At 42.8% G+C, this 25,086-nt stretch overlaps 1 protein-coding gene across 1 annotated transcript in view; it reads right to left on the reverse strand.

Annotated features, from left to right (window-relative positions):
* Window positions 1-25,086, reverse strand: part of TBXAS1 (thromboxane A synthase 1) — a 229,124-nt gene that overhangs the window by 158,646 nt on the left and 45,392 nt on the right. Inside the window, exon 2 of the mRNA XM_062589583.1 lies at window positions 18,826-18,919. Coding sequence (XP_062445567.1) covers window positions 18,826-18,919 — 94 coding nt within the window. The remainder of the gene's footprint in view (window positions 1-18,825; window positions 18,920-25,086) is intronic.

Raw genomic sequence — 25,086 nt, forward strand, 5'->3', positions numbered from 1 at the left:
AAGTCAACAGCAAAACCAGAGACAAGTTGCAGGTTTCTCAGTCCTCTTTGCTGGTACATTAGAAAACCACTCCTCCTCCTCTACAGAAACATATATGCTACATGAGATGGGAATATGAACAAATCTGACATATTTCTCAACTTTCCATCATACCACATCCCTGAGGTTTCAGAGAAAGGCAAGAAGAAAGACCTCACATAGCCAGTTAACTCTAAAATGCTTAAAATAGGGGGAGGTTTCTTCCTCAACCAACTGCTAGCCTAAGATTCAATTATTCTCATCATAACATGCATAGCAACAAATGTAATTAGTCATAAAATTATCCAGACCCCTAAATTATTCCAGCTGCTGTATTTGACTCCCTGATTCTTGGGGTGATCAATCTTCCAAACTGATTACACTGGCTAAAGTAGTATTTCTTTTTCTCTACTTGGAAGTTCTCTGCCATTAGCTTAGACCTTGTTTATATCTGTTATAGAGCTATAATTGCAATCTTACTGTTTTTATTAGGACTATTGTCTAGATAACACAAACTTGCTAGGCCCTTATTTTAGTTAACAGTAAATGTCACAGAAGACACCTATTCAGGCTTCCAGGAACTTTTATCAAAACAGATAACATTATTATGAAGACACGTATAAAGAAAAATACAATTTGTACAACGCGTTCATGAAAGCCTCCATATGGGATCTTACAAACTCACTGCAGTTTCTGATCTTGTGATAAACATGTATTCATTATAAGTCAAGGGACTTAAAAAAAAAAAAAAGAGAGAGAGAGAGAGAGAGAGAAAGGAATGACTGCTCTTTTTTACTCTATGTACAATTTCCACTAAATCCTTTCTAAGTCATCTTCTTTCCAAACTGAGCATAATTCTCTTCTATACAAACTCTTCTTGTTTAAAATTCCACTGGATCGCTAACAGTCTTTGTTGTCTTTCTTAATATTACTACATCTTCAAATTACAACAGGAAAATGGTGAATTACAGTGCTCTCTATAGGAGGGAATTCATTGTGCAATAGGAGACCACTGCAATGTGTATTTTCACTGTGAGCTCGATGTCTCTCAAATGGATTAGCATAAGCATTCAGCGCATCTTACTAATGGTGAATGAATTTTATTAGCTTTCTTCACTGCTCTCCCTTAAGGGAAGCAGAGCAGCAATTGCATATTCTAAATAAATGGAAACTTCTCATCAGTAAGACAGACAGACAGACATCATGGCTAAATCTAAGGAAAACAAACATTTCAAGAGTACTTGCAGCACAGTACTGTCTTAGGCTGCATTGAGTTTGCATTTGGGGGAAATGAAAGATGATTCCTTTCCCAACCAAAGGAGGCAGGGACTCTCCTTTCCCTCAGAGAGGAGTTTTGCTTTTTGAAGAGTGCCTTCTCCTACTCAGATCCATCAATAGCAGATTCCTTTAGGTTATGAAAATGCTATTTTTCAGGATAAAAGATGCTAAACAGTTCTGTTATGCAACCATCCCTCTCTGGCAGTACAGAGTGCAAAGGGACTTCAAAATAACCACTGTGGAAAAACTTTATGTCCACATGCAAATCTTCCAGCTTCATCAATAAAATCAGAGCGATAGTGTTCAAGCTTCCTTTCCTCATGCAGACTTAGGCCTACCTCATATCACCTTATAAACTCACTGGCACTAAAGCAGGTTGTTACTTAGACAGGAGAGTTTCAAGAAAACCTCAGCTTTAAGAAGCAACATTGCTTGACCTCCTGAGAGTCATTTCCCTTGTGCAGTGCTGGTGGCCTCTATAATGGTTTATAAACCAGTTAGAAAGTCAATGTCACTTAATTGTCCGTGACCACCAAATCTGAAACTATGAAACAAAAACTCGAAAGAACTGGAGGCTGTCACAAACTCCATCTATGTTAGGCTCCCGTATTCTGATCTTTTATCTTGACCACACCAAGACACAGAACAGTCCCCAAATCAAAACACCGTGCTGCACATAGGGTACTCAATCAAGGAAAGAGACCTGGCAAGACTATTACATGTGGCAGACATTAATCATGCCACTTAATGCATTACTGGAAGATGCCACGACTAGTTCTTTATTTTAATATAGCTGGACAAGCTCAACCTCCACTTGGCCCAATTTCCACTTATCTCTAATTCCCACCTCATATAAATGGAAGCTCTCAAGCATGACAGTACGAAATAAATAAATAAATAAATAAAATCCCTATAGATTGCTCTGCCCTCTGATGCAGAGCCAAGCATGCTGCTACCTGTAGCACAGATATGAGTCTGTCATGCTTAAGTCTAGCCTTTTTGCTCCGTGTTATTACGCAGCACCTCTGGAAAAGCCACAAGGCTAAGGGCAAACAAATCAGCTCAACATCCAAAAACAATGAGGTGGGCCCTCATTCAGCAGGGCATGATGGGGCACGCTGCCTGCTGGGGTAAAGCATCTTCATGCTAGCAGCACTAACAAATGCTTGCTGCACTTCATCCCACTCCCAGACCCACAATCCACCACACAGAACAGGCCTAGACTAAACCATTACATAAAGAAACGTGCTAGAAGATCCCCTGCAGAACAGGGTGCTCTTTTGGAATAAGACAAGCTGCAGTCCCAATAGCCAAGTTGCACCATGCAGGTGACTCTTCATCAAGCTTAGAAATCTTTTATATATACATACATACATATATATGTATGTATATATATTACACACACACACCAACAAAATCTCTGTGTTTTCACTAGGTAAGTTACTCTTCAGGTTCTGTTTGGAAGCCAAACACAATGTTTGAAGACTGGCACCCTGGTGGCAGCTGGTGCAATCCAAGCACAGAACAGACATGCTGGGAAAGCCATGCCAGGCCTCTCCGAAACAAGGGATCAAGAGGAAGAATGACTGAAACGCACAACACCAAGTCCAACATAGACTGGAGAGAGGACCACGCTGAGGAGGAGCTGAGGTAGCACAAGGAAACCAAAAGGGAGGCTACAGCGGAATGAGAATTAGGGACCACACTGGGGATCAGCAGAGCCACTGGCCAACATCCAAAGTGAGCATAGAAAGTGCCAAGCAAAAGCACAGTCGCAGTTTCAACTGTGACAACTGAATAGAGGGAACAGGTTGAGTTTGGAGGTTGAATTGGCTCACAGTCATTCATTTCTGTTTCTAGATCATCAACAAGACTTGGACTGCCACGAGCTTGCACTGTACTACATTCCAGACATATGGCAGCAAAGTGCCACCACCTACCAACTTGAGAGTTTGGACACTGCTGGCTCCAAGATGGTCCTGTATTGTTATACAGCATTTGCAAGGTAGGGGCTTTCTCCTGGCAGCCCTCAAGGAAAAGGGAAGCTTTGTCTGAAAAAACTGTAAAAATTCAAAGTATAGGTCCTCTGAATGACAAACTCTGGCCAGCACAGAATTAAAACAATACAATGCGGTGTTAAGAAATGCAGCTAAAAAGGACTGGAGGAGTGAACATAGGAGAACCTGGCATCCACTCATGCCCCACAAAGAGGGACTGTGCTGGGGGTACTAGGGCATTTAACCCATGAGACTTGGAAGCAGCCAGCTCTTTGCTGGCTACTCTCTAAACCTAGGCTTTGCATAAAAAGTGTCAGGAAAAGTGTCATGAGCAGAAGGTGAATGAGTTCCTGATCCACGAGTAGGCCCTGAGGGCTTTCACAGTTAGAGACAGCACAGCTTGGGGGCTGCTTTAACCTCAGGTATTAGACTGGTTCTTTGACTGCTCCAAAGACTACACACAAAAAGGATTGTCTGAAAGCCACCTTTGCCCTCTCCATCACAGACTTGGGTGAACACCTCTTTTGGTTCAAGAGCAAAGCTATGGGGTTAATCTAGAAGAAACAGACTCAGATGACAACCATACATAGCTCTGACTCCCGCTAAAATTCCAAGCTAAAAATATTATACCTACACATATATATATACAAGTATCTATATATTTATTCACACAACCTCACGTTAATTATATGGCAACATAGGATCCCAAAAGGAATCAGATCCTCCAAAATACACACAGCTATCTCAGCTCCTGTGGAACAGGTTATTTCTACAGGATGGTAAATTAGATTAATTTAAAATGAACAGCTTTGAAGCACTCTTTAGAGCAGATCTCCTCTCTCTCCTAAATCCTTAACATGCTAGCTGGACATTGAATTTTGTTACATACCAAAATCTTTGTGCCTCATAAAGAAAGAGGCAGAAGAAAGGACATTAATGGCCTCTTTTCACAGTAGTGTTGTCAGAGAAGACGGGGGGAAAGAAACCACACAGAAAACAATTGCCAATTTGTGGTCTTGACCATTTAAAAATGGATCCCAAAATAGTCTGCTAAATTGTTTCACCCGGAGCAAAATTACCCATGGATACATATGCATGCACACAAAAACAGCATCTCTTGACGCAGTGCTGATGGTGACTGCAGTCAAGGAAGAAACGTTATTACATTCCACATTGTGAAAAGACCACAATACAGTAATTATTCTGAAAGGTTTTCACAAAGCACAATTATTAAACTAACATTATCCCATTATTGTTTGTTGCTATGGAGATAATATAATCAATATATTTTCTGGATTGATTTTTTTTAATACTACTAGCACATTTCACAATATAGCAAGATTTAACTCAATGCATTAACTGATTTTAGTTTATGATTGGCAAAGTCTCGAGGCAATAGATCGCAATCCATCTCATGCCTATTACTCTATCAAGACACAACGTCAAAATCTCTGCTCCAAAAGCAAATTTTCTTTGTTGAAAACGAGCAAAAGGATAACAAATTTCTGTGAAAAGAGCCAATCTTCTAAACATGAATTTAACACTTACTCACATTTCTCCTAAGCCAAACAAGAAGAGCCAGGCTGACTGCAGAAGTTGCAGAAGAAGCAGAAAAGCAAGTTGTGTTTGAATGGGAGACACCGTTGTGGGTGTCTACTACAGGCCACCTGACCAGGAAGAAAAAGTCGATGAGGCCTTCTATAGACAGCTGGAGGTAGCCTCACCATCACAGGCCCTAGTTCTCATGGGGGCATCTGCTGGAAGGACCACACAGCAAGGCACAGACAGTCCAGGAGGGTCCTGCAATGCATCGATGATAACTTCTTGTCACAAATGGTGGCCTGCTACTGAATGGGGCAGGGGCCCTGGTGACAAGGGATACAGAGAAGGCAGAATTACTGAATGCCTTCTTTGCTTCACTCTTCACTGCTAAGGGCAGTTCTCAAGAAACCCTGAGCCTGGAGATGAGAGAGAAAGTCCAGAGAAGGAAAGACTTTCCTTTGGTTGAGGAGAAAAGGATTAGAGATCTTCTGGGCAGGCTAGACATCCACAAATCCATGTGCCCGGATGGGATGCACCCACAGGCACTGAGGGAGCTGACGGATGTTGTTGCCAGGCCGCTCTCCATCATCTTTGAAAGTTCCTCAAGAACTGGAGAGGTGCCTAAGGACTGGAAGAAAGCCAATGTCACTCCAGTCTTCAAGAAGGGCAAGAAGGAGGACCCAGGCAACTATAGGCTGGTCAGCCTCACCTCCATCCCTGGAAAGGTGATGGAACAGTTCATTCTAAATGTCATCTCCAGAGATATGGAGGAGGAGAAGGTGATCAGGAGTAGCCAGCATGGATTCACCAAGGGGAAATCCCGCTTAACCAATGCGATAGCCTTCTAGGATGGAATGACTGGATGGGTAGATGAGGGGAGAGCAGTGGACATTGTGTACCTTGACTTCAGCAAGGCTTTTGATACTGTCTCCCATAACATCCTCCTAGGCAATCTCAGGAAGTGTGGGTTAGATGAGTGGACAGTGAGGTGGATTGAGAACTGTCTGAAAGGCAGAGCTCAGAGGGTTGTCATCAGTGGCGTGGAGTCTAGTTGGAGGCCTGTGGCTAGTGGCATCCCCCAGGGCTTAGTACTGGGGCCAGTACTGTTCAACTTATTCATCAGTGACCTGGATGAGGGGACAGAGTGCCTCCTCAGCAAGTTTGCTGATGATACCAAGCTGGGAGGAGTAACTGACTCACCTGAGGGCTGTGCTGCCATTCAGAGAGACCTGAACAGGCTGGAGAGCTGGGCAGAGAGGAACCTCATGAGGTTCAACAAGAGCAAGTGCAGGGTCCTGCACCTAGGGAAAAATAACCCTAGGCACCAGTACAAGCTGGGGGCTGACCTGCTGGAGAGCAGCTCTGCAGAGAAGGACCTGGGAGTGCTGGTGGATGACAAGTTGACCATGAGCCAGCAATGTGCCCTTGTGGCCAAGAAAGACAGTGGTCTCCTGGGGTGCATTAGGAAGAGTGTTGCCAGCAGGTCGAGGAGGGTGATCCTGCAGCTCTACTCAGCCCTGGGGAGGCCTCATCTCAAGTACTGTGTCCAGTTCTGGGCTCCCCAGGACAAGAGAGACATGGAGCTACTGGAAAGAGTTCAGCGTGGGGCTACGAGGATGGTCAGAGGGCTGGAGCACCTGCCCTGTGAGGAACAGCTGTGAGAGCTGGGCCTCTTCAGCCTGGGGAAGAGAAGACTGAGGGGGGATCTTATCAGTGTGTACAAGTACCTGAAGGGAGGGTGTCAAGGGGATGGGGACAAACTCTTTTCAGTTGTCCCGTGTGACAGGACAAGAGGCAATTGGCAGAAATTGAAGCACAGGAAGTTCCGCCTGACCACGAGGGGGAATTTCTTCCCTGTGAGAGTGACAGAGCACTGGCACAGGTTGCCCAGAGAGGTTGTGGAGTCTCCTTCTCGGGAGATATTCAAGGCCCACCTGGACGCAACCCTGTCTAACATGCTCTAGGTGACCCTGCTGAGCAGGGAGGTTGGACTAGATGATCTCCAGAGGTCCCTTCCAACCTTACTGACTCTATGAACTCTCAACTTACAATGCTTATTTATTCCAGTGGGGATGTTCTGAGGCATTATTCTCCTCCATGTAATAAAAACTTTTCCTGCAGCAACTAGAGGAAGGCAGTGATCGAGGCACTGGGCCAGAGGCCACTGGATGGGAAGGCAGCTCTCTGCCTTGCCGCAGCCTTGGTTTGTTCAAGCTTGGACAAGTCGACTACTAGCTGTGCCCCATCCAGCATAGACCGTATCGAGGGGCTGGGAAGCACAACTGTTACAGCCATAGCCCTTAGTTTCCTTGTCCATAAAGCTAGAAGAACACATCCTTTCTTTCTCCACTTCCAGGAGTGCCTCTGCAGCCAGCAAGGAGGACTTCACTGGTTTTACCTGCTAGTTAGTCTACAAGAACATGAGTCTCAGTCAGATCTTTTCAGGCGATAATACAGTGTATTAAAAGGCTTTTATTTTGACAGCTTTGCTTCAGCCTATTACCTGTCCTAGGAATAGCGTGGCCCTTCATCATGCAAGGTCTCAAGGCCTTTTTAAACATATTTGCCATAATTTTCCAAAGGAGGATTTTCAGACTTTTCTCCCCTCCTCTATAGCTATATTGTGGTTAATTGCATTCCCTCCCAACCCCAGAGCTGACTGTGTTTTGTCTGCCCAGTTTGTACTCAGATTGAAGTTTTACAAGCATGGCATGCTAGACTGTATCTAAGCAAGAGAAAAAGGGTTATAGCATCATTCGAAAGTCACAAAGCCCTATTAGACCTCTGTGAGAATCACAGTGTTACACTTCTAAGGGCCAAAGTGTGTTTTTAGCTGCCTTGAGTTAGGCATCAGCATACAAGCATTTTGGCCATACTGTGTACATCACCTTGAATAAAATATGAGATTATTAATAGTAATAATTCCTCCTCCTCCTCCTTTCTCTACAGCCACCACATTGGGTGGTCTTATCTGTCTACTTGAAGTGGGCTGGAGCCCAGTAGTGTAATTCTGGGCTGACTGGAGGGGATCAAGAATGATGATTCAGAGATTAAATGTTGCCTACGCAACACATCTGGCCCTTCAGGCCCAGAGGATAAGCAATAGAATTAGGAATTCGCATTTCACATTCCACCCCCTGTAAGACTGCTACACTGCAACTAACCCAGAGACAGGGATGTTTTATAAGACACCTTTGTGCTCCTTGCTCTGAATGGCACAGGTCATTCTCTCCCATCAGACTGCTACGTGATGCCACTTTTATCATCAAAATGGCTCTGAATCACTGTATGTGCCAGCACTGCAGCGTGTAAGATAAGCACATGAGTATGGTTGCTTGCCTTTCCACCTTGTTTACTTTTATAAAGGGTATTTCTGCCGGATGGAGGTTAGACAAGGTGGTATGACACTCATTCAAAGAGGCCACTGTCACATGCATAGCTTTAAAGGACACCATCTGCTAGTTCATCAGCACAGCAGAGTATTGCTTAATGCACATTGTTTCCAATATAAAGAAAAACTTCATTTGTTTCAAATGGCTGACTACATGTTGTCCACCACAACGCATTACCATGCAACAACCGGAAACTCCACAGAAATAAAAACTCATTTAGCTGTGGTCAGTCAGGGGATACCAATTTTGGGAACAAAAATGATGTAATTACATACCTAAGCAATTTGTCTCAATAACAGACAGACAGCACCTCTGGTAAATTGGCTACAGGTCTGCTTTCTTCACTCTTACTCATAGCGAGAAGAATCTAGTATCGGTGAGACTCTCTTCATTTTACTGTTAGAGGACTAAGACAATAGTAATCAGTGTCCTACTGCACAGGTTGAGGCTCATCATCATGCTTTGCTTAAATATACTCTGCAATTGCTGTGTATCATTCTCTAGTCAAAGATTACAGTTCTTTGTCCCATCCATTTTTTTTTAAATGAATCAAGTCTCAAAGTGCCCATGAGAAAGCTCAGTACTACCCCTGCAACAGAGACACTGAACTTGCTGCCAGAGATTAAAAGCTCACAGGTAGCTGAGCAGGGCCCAGCCACAAGGGGATCCTGCCTCCACGCAACAGGACCACTTCTGGAGCTTGGCTTTGCCCATGGCTTTCCTTTGCTACTGCATTGACCTAGGCTGCCACAGGAAAGCGCTGGGGTCCTACAAAGGAAAGACAGGAAGGCGAGGCTGTGTGTACAACAGGTTTAGGGGCAATGGAGAAGACCAAAATCATCAGCCCTTGCGTGGGTCATGCCAGGATGCAAAAGGCTCTTGCAAGCTTTCCGTCGTGATCCCTAAATACAACGTCACCTGGAGGACTCCGCTCATCGCTACGAGGAAAGGTGGATCCGAGATGGCAGGCAGACGCACAGCCAGCCCTCCCACCTGCAGACTCAGCGCTCCCTTTGCCCGCTCCGTAACAGCATCACGTGCAAGGAGACCAGAGCTGCTCAGCGGTTTGGGTGGAACAGGCCAATTCCTCAGAAACATTTTTACTCTAGTTAATGTGCCAATTCTATACAGATTTCGAGTGGAAACAAGGTATACAGCTTGGGTCTCCTGAAATAACACGATTGCCTCCAGAAAGAAAAATGGTGCATTTTCAGACTATTCTTGATTCATGACTGTATTTGTTCCAGTCACTTTGCTCAATTGTTTTACCTGCAGTTTTACCTGCAAACTCCATTTTCAAGTAGGCTCTAAAGACAGGCCACAAGGCAACAAGCACTACAGAAAACTAAACTGAAGCAAAAGACCCCTGAAGACATCAGTGATGTGGAACTTTAAGTAAATAGAGTGAAGAGATAAACAACAGGGAAACCCAAAAAAAACTTTACACTAAATAAATGATGTCCTAATTAGAGCTGTTTAGTCTGGCTCTGCAAGAACCCAAACACCTCCACGTTTGTATTTGCGGTTGTCTTTCAAAGGCTTTTTCCTTTTGCCTTAGGGAGTTATTTATAGGGCTATTATAATTTGAGGTCTGGTCTTCTTATGGCAGGTCCTCCATCCAGGAAATGAAATAGCATTAGAAAATGAAATCTCACATTTATGAGGTCTCTCAGATGACTCCCTGGGGCATTGGGGAAAAACAGTGAAAAATATAAACACAAATACAACTACAAGATACTTGTACAGTCCCTAATTCTATCAATCGTTAACTATGTGGGACTTTTTATTAAAATAGAGACCTCGGTATAAGGTCACCCATTGCAGCCTTTTCCCCAAAGCATTCCAATTTCCTTCTGGGTGATAAAGAAGCTTTTCCAACACACCTTGGCTACAAGGTGTTCCTAGCCACAAACATCCTCAAATCTGCAACACAAGCAAGGATAACTCAAATGTTACCCATTGGCTGCCTTGCCACATGCTTTTTACAACACTACATGTTCTAGCAAACTTCCTGATCAAAGTAGACATGTTCATCTCTTTGTAAGTTGTATCCCTGACAAAAATCATTCACTAATTTGTTCATATCTTTTGAACCTTTATTTCCTAGACTACCCTGTCAAGTCAAAAGGTGTCATGTCCTATCCTGGACTTATAACCTGCTGTTTCCTCTCAGTCTACTCCCAGAATTGAAAAAGGCAAATCAGATACAATGCACAAAAGATCAAATCATCATTTATGATTATTTTCTTTTTGGTAGTTTTCATTCTTCTTGTCATAAGGTGAAATAAGACAACCAGTGTTCAATGAGTGGCTTGTTTTTTCCACCTGAATATTTAAAACTGACAGTGTAACTATTCAAAGTTAAAATATTTCACTTTTTCACATTTCCCTCTTTTATTACAAATGCTCTAAAACTGATGGACTATTTAAGTTTCAGAATAGATGCAGAAAAAGAGTAATAGTAAAAAAAAAAAAGGGAAAAAAAAGAAAAAAAGAAAAGGAGAAACAAGAAGGAAGTACAAGGGTAACCCAAGACAAGATCAGTCATTTCACTATGTCACATGGTGACATGAGAAGGAAAAAAATAACTGCAATTTGAGATGTTTTCAAAGCAGCAAACAGGTTTATTCAGACTTCCTGTTGAATTTCTTCTTCTTTTTTTTTTTTTTTAATTTTATGGTTGGCTCTCAAATAAACCTCGTTTGAGGCTAATTCTGCTTGATTCTGCTTTTCCATTATTGCCTATATTTAAGCATGTATAGAGGCCTCTGACGACAGCAGAATTAGGATTACTTTTGAGTTTTGCATCCCTCAGACAAGATCAGACCTTTCCTACACTTCAGCGCATCTACACAACCAATACTTTCATATCAAATTGCACGCTTTTCCAGAAAAAAAAAGGCAAAAATAACACTGTTTCATCTATTTCTCTCAAAACAAGGGGAACCTGAGCTTGCAGCAGCTGCTTCACATCTGCATCCTGTACACAGCTACCTAGGTTTGCACAGCTCTGTCCAGTTCTGTCTTGGGGCCTGTTTTACAAACTCAATACACTCTCTCTGGTACCCTCTCCAGCGAACTAAGGACCTTGACTAAGATTCAATTTCACACTCAGATCCTCTTAGGGAAAGATACATTTCAGCTCTGCTTCCTGCTCGAGGTGTGAAGGGGGCAGAACCAAGTGGGTCCTGAGCCTGGTTTATTCAGCTAAAAGCATGAGGAGGTAATGCCATGCAAGTGCACTGTAGGTAGCAAACAAATACCAGGAATTTGATGGCACATGTTTGAACAGGTGGGTCTCCAAAGCCCTCTATTATTCATTTTAATATAAAGCTTTGCAAAAAACTGAGATCAACTCTCTGTACTGGATTAGATCCATACAGCAGCTGCATCTCCCTGCTTTGGGAAAGGGTGAGGGGAAGTACCTTGTTTGCCATCCTTTCAGGACGACTTGCTGTACAAAAGGCCAGCTTTTCATTTGAAGAGACGTGTCATTCTGTAAACATTTCTAGTGGAGCTTGGGTTAGCAGCACTTGTAAGAAAACCCTAATGAAAATAAATTGGTACATATTTACCCATATGCTGAAGAGCATATGGCTAATGCATTTAGACATTGCTAATGAAGTTAAGACTCAGCTAAATTTGTTGGCTCATAGATAATGACTGTTCTCAACAACCAATCTGAGCTAGCTATAATTTTTGTATTACAACCGATATCTGCCTATCGTTGTAAGTATTGATGCAGCTGCCACAGAACTGGTATTCTGAATGTGGATTTCCGCACATTGTAATAAGAAGGGAAGCAACATATGATGCTATTAAACTCCAGATTCACAGGTAACGTGAACAAGTTACAACTTCATTTGAAACAAAACCTTCCCTCATTCATTGCAGTCCTGGTTCTGTCTATTGCTTTCTTCAACTCTATGGACTAAAAAATGTATTTAGTGTATTTTGTCCAATACCATTCTCTCCAGGTCAGTGTCATGCTGATGTGAACACAGCCAAAACTTAACAGGAGACAATGATTCCTAAGAAAGATTCTTACTCTTTTGAGCCCTGGTGTAGAAGCCGTTTACATTTATTACTACAGCTGTTTGACTCTTCTCATTTAGTCGTAACACCGTTGTGTTGCTCTTCAAGGTGAAGGTCCCTTCTTCTTATGTGTATGACCACAGGGCTTAGTTCTGCAGCCCAAGGTAAATTTCAGTTTGAATGATTACACCAGGTCTACATGTATGTTACTACCATTGCAACTGTATACTATTGTCATTCTTTTATCCCAACAGTTGTACACAATCTTCATGCCCCTATCCTAGCCACTGTGCTACATGGCTGTTTGCTGCTCACTGTTGCTACCTGTCATGCCAGAAATGGCTTTAATTCAGCAATACTTACTGCTTGAAGGGTAGGCTACAGATTACCCTCCGGGATTTGCTGTGATGAACATGTGAATACAGCCTCCAAAAGGCATAACACATGGCAAGCTCCCCCTGCATCACTATCAGGAGCCAGATATTATTTAAATGATGCAGACCCCTACTCTGATGGATACTGGGTAACCATTTCTGAGTTGTCACCAAAAAGCTATCCAAGAGCAATGATTTTGGCCATTTTGGCCTAAGCTGGAGAAGAAAAGCAGTTAAGTGTCCTTCAGCACCATTACCTTGGGGATCCACCTCACTCATCAATTTCTCCTATAGGCAATGGCTTAGGTCTGGCCTCTATTTACAACCCTATTGCTCTGTGCCTGTTGCCAAATCGTTTAACCTCCCTCCAGTCTTCAAACCATCTGTCTATTGAAGATAATAGTGGCATCAGCCTCCCCTAATATACAGGGGAAAGGCCACTGAGAAACGCTAGACATTGCTCAGTCTTTCACCCTAATCTACAAGAGCTACCTATTCCAAAACATGGTCTTTGCTAACCATTTTGCAGGTGGGTAAAAAGAAGCCCAGGTGAAGCACAGAAGGGGATTTGCTTACCCAAAATATAAGAAACCTTTGCTCCAGTTAGTGTTGCAGAAAAAATCACATTGAAAGGCTATGCAATGCTGGGAGCATGATCAGAGAGTCTCCGTTCTCACTTGCTGTGCTGCCATGGAAAACATCTCCTTTCCACTTAACAGGGAAAGCCTTTCACTTACCGTCAGCAACGGTCTCTGCCATTGGCTCCTAACCTCACACAATATGGAATTGCCAAAGCTTGCCTTAAAGAATACCAGAAAAGTGATATTACTTATCAAGGAAATCTCCATCTTCTTCTAGAGGCAACTCCTCAGGTCTACTGGTAATACCCATCCAACCCTTTACAGCAATATACAGAAAAATGGATACACGAATTGCAAAGACAGAAGGCACACAGGCAATAAGCTAGTCCTCCTAGTATAAAAGAGACAACTGAGACCTGTTTCTTCTCTCAAAGGAAAATATCGTATGTCAAAATAGCAAAAACATCTGTCACGACTATTACCATCTTCATAGCTTGAGTCACTATAAACTACTAGCAAAGAGGCCTGGTCATTTCCCTCTTTTCTGTCACATAAGACTTGTCTGTTACTTCGCATATTGAAATACTGTCTCTAGCTTCCATAACGGTTATTTTAAGCAAATCCATTAAAACCACATCCAGGGATACCTTGTGAACATGGCTAACAGAAATATCGGGTGCGAAAAGCCGAGGATATTGTGTCTTCTCAGACAACTTTCCACAGAGTCCGAGGCATTCGCACTCCCTCCCTGGAGGCAGGTTTAGCCTGCAGTCACAAGCTCCAGGGAGTGCTGGGACGAGCCACAGCCCGACTCTGCTCTTCTGAGAGACCAGAAGTCCAGGCTGATGCCTGCAAACGACAATTAGCAAAGTGGGAGTCACTTAATTGCAATGTCTGGATTTCCTGTATTAGGTTGCTACAGACACCACACTGACTTTGCCAAGGCATCTGACAACTCTAACATCTAGTCAAAGAAGACGGCACACACAGTATTGACTGAAACTAGAAAGATGCATATTTCTGAGGAGGAGGAGCGAGACTAAGTTTAAAGATACACGAATATACATGTAAAAGCATGGCTAATCCCTGGTTCTCTGTCTGTCATATTGCAAACAGTAAAATAGCTGGGATAGATCTACACTGCATGCACACATTTCATTTGACATGAATATATGGACAGGCCTCCAACTCCAGAGGAATTTTCCTCGGACTCAGCAGGAGACTTGAAGCACCCCATGAAGCTTGCATGGGCACCGCAGGCTGAGGTGCATAGCCAACTGAGGGAGATAGCGAGGTTGGCTCACGGTGCCACAGCTGTCCTTTCTGCTTCCACACAGAGAGCTATCAAGTGGCACAGTGCACACTCTCTAACCCAGTCCTCTCTTGCTCATCTGTGCAAAGCAACACAAAACCATATGCTGGCTTTCACTGCCAGCACAAGCCGTGTTATTCTTGTAATTAAATCCAGGCCTGCATTCTATCTGCAAGCTCTTCTTCCTTCGCTCCCCTCACCGGTTGCCTCTCTCCAACCTACTTTGGGTTTCCATGCTGTGCCATTAAATTCCGTAACACTAAGCACTGCAGTCTCTCTCTCTCCACGCACTGATCTGCTGCTTTCTAGGCTGAAAAACTAGACATGGGGTTAATTCAGTTACTGCCAGGACTCCGCGTTTTATTTGTCTTTACCTCCAAGTCAAAGGTTGCTTTTGGCAGATGCACGTGGAAAAAAAGATCATGTTTGCTCTCAATTTCCTCCCTGCGCTCCCCCCGCTGCAACAGCCGTAAAACGACGCAGCCCAGCCAGATCCCAAACAGAAAGCAGGACAAAGCGCCCATACAGCCCCCTCCGCCGTTCAGCAGCAACGGGCCGCTTCGGGAGAGCCCAGGAACTACAAGTAGGCCAGACGGGAATAAACAAAGAGTATCCTGTCCCGGCTGAGAGGGGCTAGAGAGAGCGACGCCTTGCATTAAAATGCATTAAAATGCAAGGCAGCAACGCAAGCACGCAGCCGGTCAAGAGCATCACCAGAGCTCGCCAGGAGCAATGGGAGGAAAGCAACGTGCGGCTGTGCCCAAAGGGCGCCCAAAGCATCGTCCAACCCCCAAAACAAGGCGGCCGGGCCCTCGCACCCCGCTGCCTCCCCCAAACAGCGGGGCGGTGAGCCCCAAGGGGGCCGCCCAGCTCCGAAGCGCGCCGGGGGGACGGAGCTGCTCAAATGCCGGAGCCGACGGTGTCCACAAACAGCGTCGCCAACTTTCTAGGGAAGGATCGGGAGACGGGCAGCGACGGTTCCCCACTCCTGGTGCATCAGCCACGTAACCCAACCATTAGTCCGTGAGTTAACTGGAGAGTTTCGTTTAGACTTTTTTTTCCCCCCATACAACCAGCAGCTCCGAAGCCCGCGGCGGGTGCACATGCAAAAGGCCACGCTGCATATACCCGTGCATATCCCATCTCAAACGAACCCACCGTTCTTCCACCAGTCCTACAAAACAAATGCAGTATGTGGAGCAGCGGGGGAACAGGCACGAGTTTCTAGGAAAATAGTGGTCTGCCTGTTGCAAATACACTCAGTTACTGGGAAAATTGAACATGCTGCCATTTTTTTCTTTTAAACAGAATAATTGCGTTTACTCTTACAGACTTATCCACCACCAATTGCTCTCATTAGATTAAAAAATCTGCCATTGCATATCTTGGACTCTGATAATTTCCCAGCTGCAGAACTGCAATAATTTGGTATCTTTACATTTTGAAGATAAGCCGATTGATATTGGTATGTTTTAGTTTCAGGTTGTGATTATCTGCCTTATATTGTTCTTGAGAGAGAAAGGGCAGCGCATGGCAAAACAATTTTGTTTTCCCCAGACCAGCTCTTAAAGTCTCCTCCTCAGTGACAGAGATAGGGCTTTTTTTTTTTTTTTTTTTTTTTTTTTGCCTTTCATTTCCTCTACCCCCATAACTTTCACCACCTCTTACTCCAAAAGACTGTACTACAGCAACTCATTTCAGGGATTTCTCAGTCACTACATTTATTTTATGAATATAAATAACTCTTCTTTCAAAAATATTCTCATGGAGAAAGCATGAATTTTCTCATTTAAAATACATTTGAAAGTTTATTAAAAAATACACACACACCCCAGCACTCCTGCTTGCATCGTTCATTCACTTTCAGGCACATTTACAGAATAATAAAGGCAAAAAGGAAGATAAAATACTGTTATTCCATTTGTATATAGGGTAGAATAAAATGGGAACCTTTGTTAACTTCACTAGAACCAATTCACTCCCACTTAAGTAAGGGAGAAGGCAAAAAAATCCTTGAATTTATGCCATTAGGAGTTGAAAACACTTTTATCCTACATTTTTATCCAGAACTTTTGATATTTGATGTTTTCTCTTAGATCCCCAGGTCCTGGATTTATTTCATTATGCCAGAGGAACTCCCCTCCTCCTCCATTTTTTCCCTGCTTTTCTAGTATTCATACTCTTGGAGTTTTCAACCTATGTTGATTTACAGACCAAATGCAATCCTGGAAATGTACAAATTACACATACACAAACTGCTGTACAGCACAGATGACTATTCTTCATGAACTCCTCTGAAATAAATGGTTCATAGGTTGCAGACCACCAGCCCGATGATTTAGTGAGAGCCTGGCTCATGCATTTTCTGTGCATAACATTGGCAATACTGTGTAGGCAAAAGAGGATCTGGCCTATTTAAAAAAGCTCTTTAAAAAGCTAATTCAATGAAAAGATATGGTTGCACACACATGCAGGCGCACGAACTTTTTAACATTCTGGATGCAGTGACAGAAGGTACCAGCATTCCAGCATTTTACTACTTCCAAAAAAAAAAAACAGCCCTCAAGGAGCTGCAGCGCACACACAGCTGTGCTGCTTGCAGCTAGGTCTGTAAAACCCATCCCAGTCCCTAGGCAGTGACATACAGCATTCGGTTGTCCCCTACTTGCGGCGGCAGGGAAGCTGTCCTCTACTCACTGCAGTAAGAGTACCCGCGTACGTGAAAATGCACTACCAGAGAACAGCCTGCAACATAAAAGCAGCCCTCTGATTACCGGCGTGTTGCTATGGGCACACTATTTCTAGGAAAGCAACCGCAGGAGCAAATCCCGAAAATATGACAAAAGGTGCAAGAGGAAAAAGAAAGATTACGAACAGCCTGGACTCCCGCCTGCCTGTTCCCACTGACAGTGGTAGAACAAGAGAGAAGATGGATGGTGAAGTGCTGCAGTGCTGGAGATACAACCTGGTGGAGCTCGTGTTTTTAAGTCACTCAACCCTGTTTAAAAATCCTCGTAAGAATCCAGGAATTCTCATGTCTTGGTACGCCAAGACATTTAAATTATATTTACTAAAATTTAGTAATATTTAAAGCTCTCTTCTTTACTACAGTGCTTTAAGTGAATTTAATTAAACTGATTTTCTCCGATGAACGCAACTTTGGTAATGAAATTTGACTAACAGATCACAGAAAATGGCTTGCAGAAACTTTCCCCTCACATAGTAGTACAGGGTAAGTCTATCTGCAGCATATCAGAATAACTTCGTCTCCAGGCAGCTTTTCATACACCAAGTGTTAGCAGGTGACTAATTATAATGGGATTTTGTCAAAGAGCCACAGAGCGAGCGACTTCACGGCATCCAGCTGACAGAACAGCTTTCAACCAGAACAGCGAGGGTGAACAGGTCTGTACGCCACATAACCAGCACCATGTGTCTGCGTGCTGAAGTTATCCTCCACCTCCAGCTCACGTGGATGAAGAGCGGATCAAGTCCACTTTTTATACTCTCCTCTGAATGAAGTCAGATGCACATGTGAAAATGGTATTTAATGGGGTTTTTAATCAAATGATGAGTCAGATATTGACAGAGCAATCACCATAAAGACAAAGGTAAGAGATGCTATAGTCTCATTAACTTAAATCTCAGGGTGGGTATTGATGATCAGGCACTTGAAAGAGGGAATTTTTATGTTACTTTAAGAGTCCAACTGGAAAACTGGCAGGTCCTCATTATTAATGGAGCTTGCACCCACAGAAACATTACTGAAACCAAGTAATTAACATGAAAAGTGTTAATAGACTTAACAACAGAGAGACAGGGAGAAGAGTAAGGGAAAAACCTCATGCAGGATCCCCCAAACTTTCCTTCTCTCCCTCCCCCTAGTCTGAGACAGAAACACTTGTGGCACAGAGCAATAGCGTTCAGCAGTATCTAATTCCAGTTACCGGGTAGGAGCAAGCAACTTTACAAGCTTATATAATAAATGCGTATAATCAGCAAAAACACAAACAAAAAGGTACTATGAGCCAAAACCACTCAGCACAAACCAGTCGGGGCTAGTTAACATAATCAGCTCTATTCACATAACTAAGTTTCAACAAGGGCATGAACCTTCCTGGAAAAGCTCAAGTAATTAACTGCAAAAGCTTACACATTTTCTTTCCCTCAAGTTGATTTCCTCCTGAAATTAGTGCTTCTTGCACAAAACTATTTCTACCAATTCACTCTTAACATCATTTTGCATAAGAGGGGTGAAAAAAAAAAACACAAGAAAACCCACACCACATTTCATACCTCTTGAAAAAAGAGCAGATTTCCAATGAAAGGGAGAGGTGGAGGATGTCGGATCCCCACTTTGGCTAGCCTGGAGAATGCAGAGGTGGAGTACCTGAAAAAAAAAAAAAAAAATGTGGGTTTTGTTATGACATGACTTCTCAGAGTAATTGATTCATAGGGACTCTCTGGAATCAGGGTAGGAAAAGATGCTCTCTGAATGGGACAAACAGCCAGCATGGTGACATAGCTCTCAGCAGCTCCCGGTCACGGACATAAGCGTAATGTCCTGGTGCTTCAGAAGAGGCAGTAGAATAAAGAGACAAATTCTGGCCTGCAAACTAGGAAAGTGGAAATAGAGACCCACAGAAGGTCGTGTAAAACAAAAGTGACTCTCTAAAGCTACATGAAGTTACCATGAGATCAACGCATGTGTTTGGGGTTTGACTGTTGTGGTGCAGCTGGGAAAAGAACAATAAAGATCTTCAGACTCAATTATAATTTTCTTCTTCTTCCGTCACCACTACCTATACAGATCACAGAACAAGAATTCGAACTAGTCTCAGTTGTGCGTGAGCCAAGATGCTGTCAGTATTTTCAAGTCAAGCCAAGTATTTGGGGCCAAATATGCTGATTAAGTGATTCTCCAGCTGCCAGTCAGCAAATTAAACAAAGATAAAAATACAGAGCAGCAAAACTCAGGCTGAAAAGCTTCAAAGCTTCATGCATCCTTTATTTCAGATGAAACTAAGGCATGTTGACAGCAACAATATTGAAAAAGTTACAAAATAACCTTAAAACCTTTTTTTCCTCCCTTTCTTTCTTTCTTCACAGGAAGAACTGATTTAAGTTAGTGGCCTTAAGCTAGCGAAACCTGAAAGGGCAAGAGCAAACAGCAACAGTTGTGCTCAGCCAGAGACGCAGCAATACTGAACGCTGTCACTGTAAGGACTGAGCGAAAGGCCATTAAGATTAATACTAGCTACGTCTACGTTTGCACTTGGGCTCGGAGGAGGAGCACGGCTTTGAAGCGCTCCCCCAAGGGGCCCCCACTTTTTGCACGACGGTTCCATTCTTGGGGTGTTTTGGTCCCTGCAAACCACGCTCCCTTCGAGAGGAAGGGAAACCTGAAGCTCTGCTCTAACACCCCCCGCTCTCCCCAGGCCGACCCAGCTCTCAACTACCGCGCGGTCCCTCCCAACAGGACCAAGCCCCAAAACAGCTCCGCTCCGAACCGCAGCTTTGATCTACTTGGTCCCAGGATTCGACCAAATCCAGCCCCAAATAAAAAGCCTGAACTGCACAGAGTGTAAACGTAGAGGGCACGATAGCAACCACTTCCGTCTCTCAAGTTACTCTTATCGCCCTGAATTACACGATCATTTACTCAGAGCCAGAATCAGTCCACTCAGATCCCCACGAGCTGACTCCCCTTAACCCGGGTTAGGGCCCTGCTGGCTCCAAGGAGTACGCTCATGCATTGCCAGGGCTTGGGCACTCTCCTCCTTCAGGTCCCGTAACCTATACGTGCCTCATCTCAAATACCCTCCGCGATGCAGGCAGGAGTATCGTGGCTTATCCTAATAGGAAAACAGCACCAGAGTCCTAGGGGACAGAGAGGATGGGGGAGAGAAAAGCAGGGAGGAAGGGGGGGAAAAAAAGAAAAAGAAAAGGATGCCGACAAATGAAATGGCAAGAATTAAACCTCACATGACCAGCAAAACAGAATGCAACTGGGAGTATCTAGTTAGTAGCTTTGGGTACTTTGGCTTCCTGAGAAAGTTTCCTGCAACACAGTACCTGTTAATGGGTTTTCTTTTGCAAAGGTATTTTACAAAAACTACAGTCAGAAGATACAGACGTGACCATTTTTAAATAGCAACAGTGCTCTTTCTATGTGAGAATACAAACCTTCAGGAACACAAAGACTGACTAAAAACTAGGTGTCTTCAGTACATGCAAGAGCACTTTTATAGCATGACAAGGTATCGTGGAAAAAAGATGCGTAAGTCAACATTATACGTTTTATATTTATTACTGACGTTTTGGTTATTTAACTGCTTTAAAAAATAAGAGATTTTTTATTGAAACAGCTAATACTCTTGGGAAAAAAATGTTTTAACTTAAAAAAACAAACAGCCTACACGATACATTTTCTTCCCCCAAAGAGAGGCAGTGTTTCTGCTGCTGTTTGAAATCTGCCTAAAATGTCTTTGTGTCATAGCAAAGTCCCTATCTCCTGTATGTAAACAGTGGAAAAGATGACTGTTCTTCTCTCAGTGAAGAACAGCCAATTTTGCAGCGTTTTATCCTTGATGTTTTTACTGCAAGAAACAGGACGGATTGCAAAACATCAGACTGAGCTACAGTTAGCTACAAATTTCACTGCGGACTGAACACTCTGCAGACTCCTGATCTTCATGTATTGCAAAGAGAGCACTGCACCGAAGTAAATGATGATGGTGACCAATCGTCGTTTAAAAAGGCCAACACAAAACTAACGAGCACAGTGCTCGAAGCTCAGCACCCAGTTTCACAAGACCAGAACCACACCTAGACTCTGAAAACTATTTGTCCTTAGATTAGTAGCTCACCTTCGTCAGCTTCTGAACCCTCCTGACAGCTCCATACAACTGAGGATTTGCTTTTCTTCTTTCTCTTAACACACAGTTTTCTCTGATGCTTTTTATTCAGTTACATTTGAAGTACGTTTTCAAAAGGCAGGGAAACATGGTTTACAATGAGATGGGAAACAGAAGCAGCATAATCAAGCTATGTACCAAAATATGACAACTAAAGGGCAGGGCCATCAGGAAAAAAAAAGGAAAAAAGAATCCTCACCAGTATACTCACATAGTTCTACTTTGTGATCCAAAGGATTTCTGATATTGTTGAAATAGCTGCAGTTTTGCAGAAAAGAAAATAGTATACAAGCGCTTAAAGACTTGTGCTGCAAGTGCAGAAGGAGGTAGATATAATATTTCATAGGTAATCTCGATTCTGGTCATTACTAAGATAACAGCTGATGTTTTACAAACTTAAATGTATTACAAGAGTTTTGCATTTCCCCATCCTCCATTACTTTCTCTTTTTTTTTTTTTTTTTTTTTTGGGGGGGGGGGAAGCGTGGGGGCAGAGAGAAAGCCACTGTGCAATATTTTCAGGTCATCCTCAATTTTTTGTGGTTTTTTTTATTTTGTTTGCTTTTTTTAAAAAAAGGAGGAATTCAGTCCTGCACATAACACCGTGCACATCAGCAGTGCATGATTCTGACAGCTTCATGGCACAAGCTTTTGCCTTTTCAGCCAGAAGCAACTGATAACTAGAATAGGCTGATTTATGAGATTCAGCACAGCTCTGGCACTCGCTTTGCCAGTGATTTCCAGAGCTGTGTGCTAAATGTGCTGGGAAACCAGAGCCCCGGTTTCATTGCAGGGAAGGAAAGGTGGCTAGAAGAGTGAGATCACGGGCAGGACCATCTTGTGCGCAGTCATGACAGTTTTGCCAGATGAACATGTACAACTAAATGAAACCAGTTTGAGTTTGCCTTATTACTAGCAGGAAGACTTTCCTCATTCTGGTACTTACCACACTTCTGCATTAATTTATCACAAAAATTAATCTTTACCAGACCTCCAGACCTTCCAGATATATAATGCTGTGCCTGTCTGTTTGCTGAAGGTTGAAGCCCAAACAATAGCCAAGTAAAAAGAGCCAAATTAAATGCAAAAACTATTGGCCTTTTCCCAGGCTGAAGAGTATTTACTGGGAAAAGGAAAGGGGGGAAAAATGCCCAAAGCTACACACAATTTTGATTATTGCTCAAAAACATGCAACTGCATTTTTCTTCTTAACTACCACAAGCAGTTCTGATGCCTCATTTCAAAGGCTCTAGAAACAGAAGAGAGATCGCGATGGTGACCAAGATGACCAAAGACACAGAACAAATTCTGTACATGGAATAAACAGACTATAACCTTAAACCTAGAGAAAGAAGTGACTGCAGAGGGATGGGATAGATATATTTAAGATCTTGCATGGCATAAAAAAGAAGAATTAATAGTAGTAAGCATTATTAAAAAAAGAAAAAAAAAAACACCAGTAAATAAGCAGGTGGTGTGATGGAAAATGAAGCACTTTTTCACATAATCATTATTCTAACTTTGAATCTCCTTGCCACAGGCTGTTGTGTATTCCAGAAGTTTAAAAAGTTAATGACAGGAAAACCCACCAAGAATATTAAGTGCAAAAATGTAATCTTTGTTTTAAGAAGTTACTAAGCTGCAGGCTCCTAGGAACTCAGAGGATGTATTAGGGAAAATATTGTTGCATGTTTGCATCATTTTTCTGCTCTTTCTGTGAGCACCTGATGCCACTGCCAGAGAAAGGGGTATTTGAATAAATACATCCTTTGGTCTGAGTACATCCATTCCTCTTATCTTCAAACTTGCCTGCGTGTCTCCCCTGCCCCAAAAAAGATCTACACTTCTGATTCAGGATGTGGGACAAATAAAATGCATTTCAGATAGATTTTATGGTAAAATACCTAAAAGGCTGTATTTTTGTAAGCAGGGTTCTAGTGTTTGCAATACATTCTGGACTGAGTGACACCACAGTAAGGGCTGAATAAGTATCAATCAGCTGGCAGCTTTAATTCATTAATTTAAGAGTTGTAAAAGGCACATAAGGCAAAGATGAAATAAAAGGGGGGAAAATAAAATGAAGCATTCAAATTTACTTTTGTTATCCTTAAGCAGGGTACCACTCCGTGAGCTTCCAATAGAGAATAGACAAGAGATCAGACCATTACAAAACCTGCAAGATAAAACCTCAGACACTTCAATTTTGTGAAGAGGAAGACGGGAAGGAGTCTTTGTAGAAGGCGAACGGCGTGAAAAAGGATAAAACTCTGATGGCAGCAATATACAGGGGACAAGGAAAATCCCAGCACATTCTCACTCAAAGGAAAAACATACCCTAATATTCACACACACAGGGCTTCCTGCCTAGCTATTAAAGACCTAATAGCATTGTATTTTGAACAAAGTGACAAGGCATCAAAAGGAACCGGAGGAACATGAGTAATGAAGCAGATCAATAAACAACTCAATAATTCTTTGAAGACATTCTAATGGCCTCTCGGAGCTACACTGTCTCCTTGCATATCAGACACGACTGTTAAAAGAGAGTTAACACGCTGAATACATTCCCATAGGCCAGCAAGGCTGATTCAAGCTATCTGAATAAATACGAGCCTTCCCTCCACCATGTAAAAAATCAAGGAGAAATGATCAAAACCAACAGATAACCAACATAAGTTGTAATAGACATATACAAGACAGAACCAGCTACGTTCCACCAGACCAGTACTAATTGGTATCGTGAGGAAGAGTACTGTATGGCCTATGCTATGCGCAAGCAATTACTATAGCAGATAACATTCAAGAGCCAGTAACTTTGCATCACAGAGTTCAACGTACCATTGAAATCACCACAAATCTCTCTCTCAACAGGAAGCGCATCATTCCTTCTACATCTGACTAACGTATACCTAGTAATATCAGAACGCTATAAACTAGAACACTCAAAGGAAAAACGTGATGTTTCTGAACCTCATTCTTAAGAGCTGGCAGATGCACTATTTTGGAAGACTGAGTGGGTAAACAAAATATTTTGCTAAAATAATGGAAATTATTCCTGCCAGAAAGGAGACAATACATTTCCACCTATTTGCCTCTGTTTATTTATGCATACCTATACTAGGCCCAAAATGGGCACTGAGATGCATTTTGCTGCTAAAGCAGGGATAATATACAAAATAATGGAAATGTTTCCAACACTACAGTAACTGCTTCACATGAAATGCATGAACATTTACGCACTTGAGGAAATACAGTCTCCCCAAAACATTGATACTATTATCGGGCTGAAGCGTTAGACTTTCTACTGTTAGCGCTTTCTAGAAGAGCTGCAACAGGATCAGTGGAGAGCTGCCGTGACACCACTCCTTCCTCTAGTCTGATGTTTAGGTCATGCGAGATAGAAAATGACAATTTGAGCCCATTGCAACTGAGGAACACAGATTTTACAAGGGAGCAAGTATTAGAACCAAGATAGATGTCACCCAAGCTGGATACAACCACTTGGTTATTACCTCCAGGAACTACCTTTATTTCTTCAAATGAATAAAGTCAGCTGTCCAGCCCCTCCAAAAAAACCCCCCACAAGTTCACAAGAATTCTCTCCTGAAGTGGAAAGAAAGAAAGATGAGGAAAGTGAATTG

The sequence above is a fragment of the Rhea pennata genome, chromosome 1 (genome assembly GCF_028389875.1).
Source record: "Rhea pennata isolate bPtePen1 chromosome 1, bPtePen1.pri, whole genome shotgun sequence".
Taxonomy (NCBI): Eukaryota; Metazoa; Chordata; class Aves; order Rheiformes; family Rheidae; genus Rhea; species Rhea pennata.